General features: G+C 40.1%; 1 protein-coding gene across 17 annotated transcripts in view; it reads left to right on the top strand.

Annotated features, from left to right (window-relative positions):
* The first annotated feature begins 3,473 nt into the window (after positions 1 to 3,473).
* celf1 (cugbp, Elav-like family member 1) overlaps positions 3,474 to 14,465 on the top strand; it is a 36,349-nt gene continuing 25,357 nt past the window's right edge. The window contains exons 1-4 of one of the 17 annotated variants that reach the window (XM_030376407.1): positions 3,474 to 3,948; positions 6,166 to 6,291; positions 9,498 to 9,685; positions 10,050 to 10,132. In XM_030376407.1, coding sequence (XP_030232267.1) covers positions 6,188 to 6,291; positions 9,498 to 9,685; positions 10,050 to 10,132 — 375 coding nt within the window. In that variant the 5' untranslated portion in view covers positions 3,474 to 3,948; positions 6,166 to 6,187. Of the gene's footprint in view, positions 3,949 to 4,133; positions 4,445 to 6,165; positions 6,292 to 8,225; positions 8,666 to 9,497; positions 9,686 to 10,049; positions 10,133 to 14,465 lie in introns of those variants that run through there. The other 16 variants (XM_030376414.1, XM_030376413.1, XM_030376412.1 and 13 more) reach the window with 16 other exon arrangements.

The raw sequence follows: 14,465 nt of genomic DNA, 5'->3' as shown, positions 1-14,465 counted from the left end.
TGCCGGTAAAGTATGAAACGATTATTAATGCTACTTTAACGGCACTGACAATCTAAAAACCCAGTCATTGCAGTCATGTAATTGGCTGAAAACGAGGGAGGTATCTGATTGGCTGCAGAGTTCCTTGTTGAAAAAAATGCATTTGTGAATCCAGCCACATCAGGAGAGTCTCAAAAATCCACATATAAATACAGACCCACCCACCGACTCAGACACAAATACAAACAAGTTCACAAATGAAAAGCGTCTTGTAAATTCAAGTTTAAGTTTGTATATAAATGTAAAAACATCCATTATCATCCATTATCCAATACATTTTTGATGAAAATTGCAAATATTTTTGTTAATTCATGTATGTATGCATTTATATTACATTTATTTAAAAGAAGACACTTGTGTGGGGATCAGAAATGTGTTTGTGCAACTTTTTTGTTTATGGATTTATTTTACATTTATACATACCGATATCCATTTGTGTCTGCATTGAAATGTATTGTGAGAAGAGAGTAATTTATGTATAAATCACAAAATACATTTGTGAATCCTTCTGTGCATTATTTATTAATGAGACTGTTCTGACCCCATACTCCATGGCCTGCAAAAAAAGTTGAGAAATGTTCACATTTTCAGGCTGAAACAGATCCGTTGGCCAATCAGATCCCGGTTATGGAAATACACTCCACGCGACTACTGGATCTATTTTGCAATAACAAGCAGGAAGAAGCAGGAAAAATCTGTCCTGTTATATTTTTTGAAAGAAATGTTGAATCATAGGATCCGGTTCAATCCGGACTCAAGATGTGGAAAAGCCTTGGATGAAGCTGGGAAGAATAAAACACACGGTTTCCACACAGCGGTAATCCACAGGGAAAATAAAAAAATTATCGGGGTTAACCCCTATTGGTCGGTATTAATTTCCCAACCTTGTATTAGCGATTTCGTGCTGAGGCGCACAAACGCTAATCTATTGAATCTTGTCCCCGAGCATGATTGCCCGACTTTTTTCGTGCTATACAGAACGAAATGTAAACCAATGCATTCTGAATGGGATCGTTTATCAGGAGAGAGAGAGAGACTTCGGAAGGGGTGTGCGCAGATAGTACATTGCACCCTCTAGTTTTTAAGCAGACTTCCTCAAAAACTGAAACGAACGTGCTCCACAGAACGCACGTTTCTCATACTTAAATTTAAAGTGCTCCACAAAACGAAATGAGAGAGAGAGAGAGAGAGAGAGAGAGAGGCTTCAGAAGGGGTGTGTGGAGATAGTACAGTGCACTCTCTATTTATATATGTCAATATTTCCATTTTTGCATTTTTGAAGCAGACCTCTTCAAAAACTGAAAAAATAAATAAATAAATAAATGCTCCACAGAACGAAATGTTTCCCTGATGTTAACCATATATATATATATATATATATATATATATATATATATATATATAATAATAATCATTATATAGGAGAGGACCTCTTTAGCCCATCAGTTACTTGGGTCCGCAGTACATCAGTGTCCCTCTCTATGGCTCCCTCTCTCTCTTTTCCACTGTGTTTCGAGAATTCATATCGATATAACGAGAAAGGATGTACTGATAAAGGCAAGAAAATAAATGCTCCATGGTCATAATAATTTAAATATAATTAAATTAAAGTGTGTAACGAGGAAATGAGACGATCTAGATGTGGGCCAGCAGAGGCTGAATTTTAACCGAATTCGGCCCGTAGCCTTATTTTTTACATCGTTTTTGTATTATGAATATTTTAATATTGTCTGGTATACCTGAACCACACTTACCCATTGTGCTATGATTTGATCAATGGTTTAATAGGTTTGCTGCATTTGAAAATGTACCTTTTATTCTACAGATTCAGAGTGGGCTATAAGAGATAGATCTAAGTGTATTATCTTATGAGAGAACTGCAACATTTGTGGCCATCATAAAGGAAAGGCTGAAGAACACTTGGGGACAGTACATACAAATTTACACTGATGGGGCTCAAGATCCAAAAGTTGGGAAGTCTGGGTTTGCTTTTTGCATCCCAGATCTGGATGTTATCAAGTATAACTGTCTGAGGGGGTTTCAGTGTACACTACAGGGCTGCTTGCAATAATCTCGGCTATGCAGTAGGTGGAGGAGGTCAGGCTAGTGCCAGTTGTGATATGCTCTGACTCTGCATCAGTGCTGAGGACATTGAGGGAGGGAGGGCAGGTCAGACATCATGGTGGCGCTTCTTACCCTGATGCACAGGATTGAGCAGGCGGGAGAGTTAGTGGGGTTCATGTGGGTCCCAGCTCATGTGGGGATAGAGGGGAATGAGCTAGCTGATGGGGCAGCGAAAAGGGCTTTAAGAAGGGAAGAAGTGGACGTAAAAGTGAGGTTGGGGTCAACTGAGTGTAGGTCAATCATGAAAAAGAACATCATGGCTATGTGGCAGGAGGAGTGGGATAGGAGAAAGAAGGGGAGGCATTACTACAGCTTTCAGAATACAGTCACAAAGGGACAGTGTTTTTGGGGAAAATAAAGGAGGCATATACAGTCATGATGACCAGACTGAGGCTGGGGCTTTGTGGACTGGCATGGGACTTGCAAAAACTGGTAAAACATGAAGATGGACTATGTGGAGTTTGTAAAAAATAAAAAAAAACAGCAACAATAAAACATATCCTGATGGAATGTACTGGACTCACTCTACAGAGGGAACAGCTGTATACAGCATTGGACTGCCTGGGCACAACACCTGTAACACTAAAGAGCCTTCTTAATCCCATTGAGAACCAGCCTGGGACTATAAAAGATGTCTGGATTGTTCCTATGGAAATAGGATAGGCCAATTTAAGGTTTTTTGGAATATCTTTTATTTTATTTTTGTCCTGTGGGTGGCAGCATTGTGCCGTAAAGACATACAGTGTGTCGTAATAAAGGCATACAGTCTGCCGTAAAGTATAAAGAAAAAGAAGATTAACCTATTTCCTATTAAGGACTCTTATTATGAAGGAGCAGAACGGAAGTTTCAGCTGTAATCCATGTGGATGGTACGTTGGTATGTGCGCGTCGTAAGTTGCAAATCGCAAAGCTTTCTTGCGGAATTTGCGGAGGCACGTCCCCTTTTGGTCGTAGTATATTTCCCGTTTCTCATTGGCTAGTCATTGTTATTGTTAGCTACATTAGCCTCTTTAGCAAACCTGCTCGCAAAGAAACAACATTACATTGTATTGCACGCACAGCAAGACCGTACGATGCATAAATTGGTGACCGGCATAAAGTAGTATTGTCAGTGTGTAAAAGCATTTAAAATCTACATTAAAATGCACAATGTGATACATATACAAAGAAGATAAATCGTTTTATGGGCGCAGCCATTTTTGTTGACGAGTAGTACTACGACCAAAAGGGGACGTGCCTCAGTGAAATGCCGCAAGAAAGCTGGGATATTTGCTATTTACAACTTGCACGTACCGGGCTTCCGGCGTACCATCCAAATGGATTACAGCAGTGTCCGCGGATTTGGTTCTATGTTGTTAGCGCTGAAATAAAGTGAACCGTTCCGTTCCGTGAATGGAGTTATCCGATTCTTTCTTTGTTTTTACAATGCAAAAGTAAAGGCGACAGTCAAACACTTGGTTACACAATCAAGAGTCAGATCAAGCCAAAATTGTACTTTGATTAACACAATTTAACAAGCGCTTGGCACTGACTGCACTACAGAAATCAAAGAATCTTGGCTACGCGATCGTGATGTTTAGATGGTGTTTAAACATCCGCTGTATACGATCTTCACAGCTAGACACTGTATGCCGTTTATTTGTGATACCATCGACGTGTGAAATAAAGTCGAAAATAAACTATCGAATTAAAATCACCGGGGTTAAAAACATTTACGGATTACATTTTCACTCTGCATGGTTGCTGACTGAAAAAAAACATTGACTTCGTATGCACATGTTTAAGGTATGGAATATCTAGCCTACATTTGTTATTGAATAATGTCTTTCCCATACATGATAGGCTAAAATCCATTTTTGCATTTTCGCTCTTTTATGGACTGTACCACTTAAATATATGGAGAACCAATGCTTACGCTCACAGTAAACTACTAGTACGGTGTTGCACGAACCCAACCCGGAACCCAAATATTGAATAGGGGCTTTAGGACTTTTACATGCATATGATCTGTTTTACTTATGTATTGCTTTTTATTATGCACACACACTTGCCCTGTCTCACCATCAGATGGTACGGAGCAGGGAAAGACTGCCATTTTACACACACTCCCCTTCCCCGGTCGCTTGCGAACTCCAAGTCTTAGTAAATGTTGGGGACAAATATTTGTTACCACAGTGGCTTATAATTAAAAAATACGTCTTAACGCATATTTTTTTTGTAAACACCAACCTTTGTTTACTTTCTTAAGCAACACATCTGCCATAACGTTAGGAAGGCACAGGTAAGTTGGTGAGCTAATGTTATTCGAGCTGATGGCTACATTAGTGGCTACATTGCTAGAAAACTCGAACTCTTGGTTAAACATTTGAACCTTTTTCAAACATCCTAGCTAGCAAACGGACTGTGTTCGTATTACAACAATAAAATAGGGGAGGAAGGAAATTGTTCGTGTTTTAGCAAAGAATAACATGCGTCACTTGAGACTTTTGAGAAACGTCGGCTAACAGTTAGCAGACATGATAAGTCCTATGTGAGACTTGGGGAAGCGTCAGCTATATTTTAGAATGCTAACATAAGAAGCCCTATGCGAGACAGTTCTTTATAATACATCCTTGTGGGAGAAATGAGAATAACGTGTGCTAGCTGTTGTCATGCTGGTGTAAGAAGCCCTAAATAAGACTTGTGAGTAACGTCTGCTAACAATTGGCATGCTAAAGTCAGAAGCTAGGATGGAACTGGCAGATACTAGCCCTAGGTGTAACTGCTGCTTGTATTGTGGCAAGGCTATCGGAGGCAGTTTATTTAGTAATGCAGTTTTCTTACCAAAGCTTCTACAGCATTTACAGTGGCACTATTTTTCAACTATTACTTGGCCTCCTAATAACTGTCTTTTACGTTTGTTTGGGCTATTCTATTGCTATGCTTAACACATGAATAAAACACTTGCATTGTATCATTTGAAAACATGAATTGCTCCCATAAATGTTATCCCTTAAAACACCAGAGGAGTCACACAGTTGGTTAAAATACTTACCTATTCTAAGTGCCTCCTTGTAAGTTGTCAATTGGAATGGGAGTGAGACAATGTTTTTGCCATGCTTAAGAGTTGAGGGTTTTAAATGCAGTCTATCATCCAACCAACCTTTATTTTCGAGCCTTTAAGATACACAAGCACACATGCATTATTATTCTGAGGATGTGTTGTAAAGTGCATGAAGCATTATCTGTAAGAATCAGATGATTCCAAAAAATGTGCACGCTCATTAAACTCAATAAATTGAGCAGAACACAATTTGGCCCTTATGCAAATTAGCTGCATTATAATTTGTTAACAGATAATTCGAGGAATGAGTTTCTTCTGAATATTGTCTGAAGGCAATATTGATCAGTGGTGGAAGCAACAGTTTGTTAATCAGGTTCTCTAGTTGTGTATATAATGTGTCAAGCATTTTCAGAAACCGAAGTAAAGGCGCTCAGGTTCAATTATGGTACAAGAGAGCATGTTGTTAGGGCGGAAGCTGCAGAGATGATGCTTTGGAACCCTTTAATTAGTGCTATTTTTCAGCAATTACCTCTGGACATGTTCTCTATCCTCCAGAGTAATCCAGAGTACAGGCTCAGAGTAAACCAGAAAGTAAATTTGCATTTCTTTACTTTATTCTTCTTTATTCCAGGGGGCAGCACGGTTCTATAGGATGGAATATTAAATTAAACATTTGTCACTGTTCCTTTGTCACTACTTATTGTTTATTTCCTTAGTACAATACGTACTCAATCTACCCTTTACTCAGTGTTATGCAGCTAGGTTAGGTAGATTGACCAGTATCTGTTCTAAATGTTAGTTTGTGATGTAGTCAGTCATCTTCTGTTGGACTGCTTGATTTAAAATTACAACTTTTAAGGAAACCGGTGATGTTACCAATTACCATCTTGTTAGTGGTTTGATATTCACATTGTCATAGTCTGCATCTACTTATTTGTGTGTGTGTGTGTGTGTTTTAGTAGTGTTAGTGAAAGGACCTGGATGGACAGCCTGGACCATGAAACCTTGTACCTGTCTCCGGAGCAGCCTGGGCAAGCACAGGCTGAGCTCTCCATTCTTGCCCCAGAGGCTGCAAACATGGGGGGGTAAGGACCAACCCCATATACTGCCTACCTACTCTAATATCGCCTAACTGATCCCCCTATCCTACTCAATTACAATTACAATTAGGGCATTTAGCAGACGCTTTTATCCAAAGCGACTTACATCGGTTAATACACACATTGACACACCGACGGCAGAGTCAACCATGCAAGGCGACAGCCAGCTCGTCAGGAGCAGTTAGGGTTGTGTCTTGCTCAGGGACACATCAACACTCTGGGGAGCTGGGGATCGAACTAGCAACCTTTCAGTTACAAGACAACTGCTACTCCTCCTGACCTAAGCCGACCCAGCTACTCCTTGTTGGTAAATGTCATGTTGTTTGCAGGATCCCATTGTGATAGATTGACAGTCCTCAAGGTATTCCTCTCTCAACCCAGAGAGTAAATAGAACCTGTGCTGAGATGTGATACATTTCTCACATTTCCCAGCAGCCAAGCCAATTCCTTTTGATATTTTATTGTCTTCAAATCAAATTTGATTGATTGCATTCAAATCTTGAATGCAATCAATCTCTAGCAGTGGACAAGGTATTTTATTCGCTCTATAGTGTATGTATATATATACGACAACTAAAACTACAAGAGTTTTAGTAGGAATATCTTGATATCAGAAGAAAGATAACACCTGTGGGATTGTTGTGAAAGGAAAATAATGGTTGGGACGGGAGTGTTGCCAGGGTTCTATACTTCCACTGGTGGCAGTTATCTGTTCATTGTTCACTATTATAACAACTGCTCTGGGGTTATTGCACTATGATTGATCTATTATATGAAAGTTGTTTAATCGTTATCAATGACTTGGCTTTAGATTGGGGAACATGCTCTCTCTTAAACACTTGACTGAGATACAGAACCAGTCAAGCAGTCATCCTGAATGATACGATTCGATTCAATATCAAAGATAGGGATATTTCAGTTGCATTAAGCATTTAGCATTTGCGTTTTTATTTAATATGAAATAGATTCTAATAGAACTAATGCTGTAAATTGTACAAGGAACGCTCAAACCTAGTGCGTTATTGAAGATATTGTTTACATTAAGAATCAGGCATACATTATATCTTATTACAGAAGAAGAAAGTTCTGTAACAATGAAAGGACATGACACAAGTCAACCCAGTGTTTTCAAGAATATCAGAGGAGGAAGAGGAGAAGCGGCTCCCCCATTGCAAGTCTTTTCTTGTTGTGGAAGTACCAGAGATGTCGGAGAATCACGCGAAAACCGTGTGAACCAGGTCGTTCACGCCACGCCATTTTTCCATTCCCATGATTCACATCTATTTGCGTCTTGGTATTGACTTTATATGTATTTGCGCAGCGCCTTCGTTTTTGGTGTGACGACTATTTTACGTCTATATTAAAAGATTGATCATGGGATTTTATTAATTGATATTGGAACATTCAAATTAATATAGATATTAAACCCAGCCCTACTCAAATGTAGTACAGGCAGGTACCGCCCTTCTCCATGTTATCGTGTCAAGCAAAGCATCTGGTTTCTAATAAGTGCTTGTATGAATGTGTTGCAAATACACAAAGGCTGCAGTGTTATCATATTACACTGATCCTCCCCCTCTTATTCTGTCTTTTCACACACACTCACACTCGTACACTAACCACTAGAACTAGAACAACAGAGAAAGCGCCCTGCCTCCCAACCCCATCAGGCCGGAACCTATTGTCTATTCCCTGTCTGATTAGTCCAGGGATTACCTGCTGGCTGCAAAGAGCAATTCATTCCCACTGTCCACTGGGCCTTATCACCATCAATCTGACATCCCGTTTATCTGACACTGCAGGCAGATCTGCTAGCCTAGGAGAAATGCTCACAAAGATCCCCCGGTCATCAGCACTTCTATTGTGGGGCCCAACCCCCCTGAGCTGCCACCACTCCCTGTGTGGGTGCTCTGATCCCATGCATCCCTCCCTGTTGCTCGCCTGGCTCATCCCTCTTTTGGCCTCAGTCACTCTGTCCTCATGCTTTTTTTTTCTACACTGTTCGACGTTTTGCCCCACTTTGTGTCTGTGAAATTCTTTTATTTTTGTTTGTTTATTTTTTACCAATTGAAAACTTCTGTAGATTTGGGCCCAAAAGGAACAGGTGTTTGCTATGTGTTACAGAGCATAGTTTTTCTGTCTTTTGCTGATGGAAATACCCCTGTCTGGATCCAGTGTACGATCGGGTGTTTTACAGGAAAACGGTGTGGTGGTGCTCGTCTTTTCAACAACAAAGTATTAATATATGTTAATTAAAGAGGTAAAGAGAGTAAGATTACCGGACAACCATGGCTTCTTTTAAGTTGGACTTTCTACCTGAGATGATGGTGGATCATTGCTCTTTGAATTCCAGTCCTGTGTAAGTGCCGTTTCAATGGAAATTGTTGTTGTTGAAATGTGCAACCTTTTGGACCTTTAGGTCTGCTCTGTGGATTAGTGTTAATGTATATTTACACCTTAGTGCCGGACCCGTTATACATTATATGAGTAAAGTTTCTATTACAATTTTGGTACAGTTAACAATTCTATCAAACTTGTATTTGCGAAATTTCATTTATTGGATGACTTACTTGGTCTACTCTGTCTGACTGTCAAAAAAAGGCTGGGCTGTAGCTAGGGTGTTGGTGGTCGGACATTGCATCAAGAAAGCTTTTGCGTTCATCTGGAGGCTTGATCATTTAATTTCTGCTTTCTCTTGATGTGCTACAACATGGCTGACAAGTACTGATAACTGACTGAAAATGACTCAAGTCGCATTCATCTTCTTGATCCAAAATGCTCCCCATATGGCCCACTTGGTATTTTGCCTTCAAGTTGGCTGAATGAGCTCTGCCTTGTATGATTAATAATTATGTGTCTTAAGTGTGATGTTAAATAGAGATATCTCTGAATCAAGTGTGGATTGCCTTTGGACATGGACTATGGCCATTCTTATTGGTTGTTCAAGAACTTATGTGCCCATAATGTAATACTTAATGTTTACTTTTTCAGAGAAAATGTTGTTTGGGTTGATCAATAACATAAATAAATACAAATTGTAAAATCCCAAATATGGCCATATTCTGTGACGCATTTGTTGATGTATTCCATGTTATATTTCTGCCTGAATTCTGCAGTTTGTAGATTTGTGGCAAGTCCCCCTCTGACCAAAAAGCAACAATTCTCAACTCCCTTGTTCCTCTGTCTTGCAGTGGAAAAAAGATGAATGGGTCCTTGGACAATCCGGACCAGCCAGACATGGACGCCATCAAGATGTTTGTGGGCCAAATTCCACGTTCCTGGTCCGAGGACCAGCTCCGGGAGCTGTTTGAGTCCTACGGAGCTGTGTACGAGATCAATGTTCTCCGAGACCGCAGCCAGAACCCCCCACAGAGCAAAGGTGAATGCTTGTTAGCGTCTCCAAGCCTTTCGTTCAGGAGAAGAGATGGATTATCAGATAGGTGGGGTCCTAATGCATCAAGTATGTATGTCTCTGCAATACCAAAGCCCCCAAACCATGACAAACAATAAATTAAGAGTTATTGTCACAACCCTGTGTTGATCAACTGTAGAGCATGGCCTTAACACCCCACAGTTAGCAGTTGAACATTTTGGCATGCTAAAAATGTATGCAGAGGTATTGCATAGATTCTTCGGCTAAAGGCATGCCGCCAAGCAGGGATATATATTTTATGTTTTAAGGATATTTTTTGTGTTTGAAAATGCAGAGCTATAACCCCTCTACTCTATCCTGTCCACCACAGGGTGCTGTTTCATAACATATTACACACGCAAATCTGCCTTGGAAGCACAAAATGCACTACACAACATGAAGATCCTGCCAGGGGTAAGTGTTACTTTCCTGATGTTAGGTGTGTGTGTATCAGCTCAGTTTCGACGGCATAAAAGTTATATGGCGGCATAAAAGGCGGCATGTGCCACCCTTAGCCATACCTATTTTTCGTACTCCTCCGTTGGAGAATCAAGCGGTCCGAAAGGGTGCCGAAAAGTTTGAGCTACACACGCCGTCTGCTGATTGGTCGACCGAAGCATATCTTCCGTGCGACGGGGATAAAAAACAACATACACATTTCTGGACAACGGCAAAAGCATAGTTTATTGAAGAAAAAGCATAGTTTATTGAAGAAAATGCAGATACGCAATGCTTCCGTATCTGCTGCGGCTATCGCCATCCAGCTTAAACCCACCCTACCATAAGGGTACTGTCCGCGGTGGAAATGTGTGCCGTCCCTAACCGTTCCGCACCTAACCGTACCGCACCTACAAACACACACCGTGAGAACATTAAGAATCACAATTGTATCACACACACACACAGCGAGAATTTACAGAAATACTTATGCAAACTGTGCAACCTGGTTAGAATTGATCGGAGCACACCCAGCTAGTGTGTCGGAGGGCTAATGGCGTCTCCTCTCGTCAAAAAATAGCTACTTGTTTCTGTTAACGTTAATTTCATCTACTATGGTGAAATGCAACTTCAACAAGATCTGACTCTGGAACAGAGCTGGACCTTGTGCAAGAAAACTCTCAAATAAGGAACTTTGGGTATAAAAGCATTGATGTCTCATAGGAAGTCAGAAAAAAAGAAAAAAGCTCTAACAAGCCACCGGCAAACGCCTTACCTTTACCCAATATTGTTCTAGATTCACATCTGGGTAATCGAAGTCCGGTTTCAGTGTGACACATACTGCACTAGTGCACTAACTCCCACTCCTGCAACTCCGTAATGTCAACAAAGCTATGTTTCCCGATCGTTTGCATGTGGCGGGCACAAGCATGTTTGCTAGCTGCAGACAATTGTTAGTGCACTGACTGCCGAGATTGAAGTCATGTACAAACGGGGTTCCAAGGACCGGCAAATTCATAAAAATAATTGGAGGACCGTTAGTCAATTTGAATGCCTTAATCTTAAGATGCATCATTGTTAAACAAAGGATGTGGCTGTTTTTCAAGATTTACAATTAAAGCAACGGCAATGAAATGCTTGAGTCTCAGGCTCTCTTAAACAATGCAATAATATAAAATAATACAATGTATAAGTGAATCATAAGAAAAGTGACCTGAGACTTAAATAAACACAAAAGTAGTGCCAAGACAGTGCATTAATAGTGCTTAATTTACAGTGGTTTGGGTGCATATTATGAAATAGGTGGCAACAAAGGCATTTTTTTTATGAATTTAGTATATAAACCAATTTTTAAACTTTCAGAACAATTCACAATGTTTCCCTTTTCTAATACAAATAAGCATATTTCAAAAGAAACTCGCACAGCACTTACTTTCTGGACAGCAGGTGGCAGTAATGGCAAATTGTATGAAAATACCAGCCCATTTCAACTTTTAATTCCTGCCAGAACCACTAAAATTACAATTATTTCAACAGCAACTCCAGTAAGAACCATTTTTAGCAGTCAGACAATTTCAGAACTAATATAGCAAATCAGATTTCAGCCCATTATTTTCAAAAGTATACAATTCGAGATTGAGCTTTATAAATCTAAGACCAAACCACACCAAAGAATACCAGACCAGACGACCAATAAAAAACGTTTGAATGTGAGCATTAACTGTTTATTGTTATAACTCAATATTTAGCTATGCACAAGACAAGCTGTTCTTCCTGGGCTACCATTAAAACATATATGCATTCAAAGCAATGCACGCAAGTTCCAGGAAATGATAAAACAAATAAGGGCATCTTAAAAATATAAATGAAAATCAACCAACAGTCTATCGAGTCCCCTGGCATTGCTTGGCAGCCACAAGAACATCCTACTGCATGATGGTTGAAAATTAGATGCGCAGGGTATTCCTCACAACCTGCCTCACACAGATATGAGTTCGGGAACAGGAGTAGGGTCTTCAGTGCAAGGGTGCTGATCTCAGTGTATATGTCGATGCTGTGATCCAGAAGGATGTCAGTGGTGTTGAATAGAAGGAGGTTTTCAGGCCTCTTTCATTCCTGAGTTCTATCAGCTGGTCCTCTTGTCTTGAGAGCTGGTGTCTAAATTAATCGCTAAATTAGTTGATTAATCGAAAAATTATCGCTGGATTAATTGTTAATCGAAAAATAACCCTTTAGGACAGCTCTACCTCACACTATAACTCAAATAGATGCATATTCAGGGAATTCAGAATTTCCGAAAAATACAAAGAAATAAAATAATAAAAGTTTTTTTTTATTGTTATTAAAATAAAAACATGTTACCAAAATACTTGTACCAATGGAAATAGCTTAACCGTGAGAACATTAAAATGGGGTCTAAATAAGTTTTGCTTTTCCTGTAATATTTTTGTTTCAATATCATCAGCCTGTTTAGTATTCATACACGAGTACAAGCTAAACTGACAGCAAGATATAAGCGCTAGAATTATGATTGGTTCAAAAAAACTGCGAACGTGGCTCCAAACGGGAACTATTTGGAGGTGCAGACAGGAGTATATTCCGAGCAGAACTGTAAAAACTGACAGTGAACAGAGCACAGGTGGTATGCGGTGATGTTCTGAGAAATGAATCCGATAAAACCATCGTATCGAACGTCATCTTACAACCGAACACCCAGTGCAAAAAGATAAACCAGTTGAATTTTCCTAGGAGAACGTGTCGGATTGAAGCAGTCAATTAAATAGATTCAATAGTCAGGAATAACATCATTACGCACCGCTTCTCGCTCCGACAGCAGCAACAGTTCCGTGAATATTACTCGATGACAGCCGAAGCGAAAAACTGGATGAGAACCTCATTCAGCATCGAAACCTCTGAAATGCCAGAGGAGAGTTTAACTGAATTGTAATGCGACGAAACATTGAAGTCTGCTTTCAGAAGAAAGCCATTGTTTACTTTTGGAAACGGCAACACGGCAAATACCCGGCGCTTTCGGACAACGCTGTGTGTCTGAGACTGAAGCTGACCTCCATTGATCCAGACATCGAAGGACTGCGTTCACAGAGGCAGGCGCACCCTCCTCCTCCCACCCTCCTTATGGAAGTTCAGTTATCAACGTGCTGGCACCCTTTTAATCCTATTTATATTTAGCCTTACTTTTTTCCTTTTCTTTTTTTTTCGTATACAGTTATTCTTAATGTTCTCATTTGGTGTGTGTGTGTGTCAGTTCCAGTAGAACCACTTTGTTCAGCTGACAACAGTTAACAATAAATAATATTCTTAATAAAAAATGTGCCTCCTGTGAGCTGTACGCAAGGCAAGGCAAATTTATTTATAGAGCACTTTTCATACACAAGGTAGACTCAAAGTTCTTCACGTATAAACATTTTTATGCAATAAAATAAAATAATAGATAAGTAAAAGAACATGCAAAAAATGTGTCAGCTTTTTTAGAAAGTGCAATGTATTTAAGATCAGATCAACAGTCTCTGTTACCCACGTCAGGAATCCAATCCGACCTAAAGGCCTTTCTCTCTGGTATCAGATCACATTGCGCAAAACTTTAACTTGGGCGAACAAGGGGGTGGAGACGTTCCTCTGCATTCTTGGGGAGGAAGACGTGCTGGGGGAGCTTGATTTATTGTTTTGATGTCACAATGTTTAAGTAGCTGCCGCGGCGATCGACATCCGGCCTACCATAAGGGTACTGTCGGCGGTGGAAACGCAACCTTGGAACTGAGCTGGGCTATACCGCCCCCTTACTACCGGACTGAGGCAAACCGAACCGCACCCTCCGGTGGAAATGCGCCATTAGAGTTTTTTTTTGGGAAACCTGTAAGGAGACCATTGCAGTAATCAAGCTTACTTGTGCTAAAGGCATGTATACGCTTTTGTAAGTCTTCGGTAGACATGAGCCCTCTATGTCTTGCTACATTTTTAAGGTGATACTATGCAGATTTTGTAACCGATTTGTTGTGACTGTCGAAATGAAAATCTGAATCCATGATAACCCCTAGAATTCTGGCTTTGATTGAGGTTTTCAGGGACAGAGAGTGATGGTGTTGGGTTTCTATAAGCCTTTCCGTTTTAGCACCAAATACAATTACATCTCGGTTTTGTCCTGATTTAGTTGGAAGGAAATTTCGGCACATCCAGTCTTTCATTTGCTCAATGCACTGGCACAGCAGATCTATGTATGGGCCAATACTCATTTGGTGATAGCGATACATAGATTTGCGTGTCATCAGCATAGCAATGATGGTCAATATTG

Source organism: Gadus morhua, chromosome 14 (assembly GCF_902167405.1).
Source record: "Gadus morhua chromosome 14, gadMor3.0, whole genome shotgun sequence".
NCBI classification, from domain to species: domain Eukaryota; kingdom Metazoa; phylum Chordata; class Actinopteri; order Gadiformes; family Gadidae; genus Gadus; species Gadus morhua.
The sequence above is the reverse complement of the archived record's forward strand: the minus strand, read 5'-3'. Positions and strand labels throughout refer to the sequence as shown.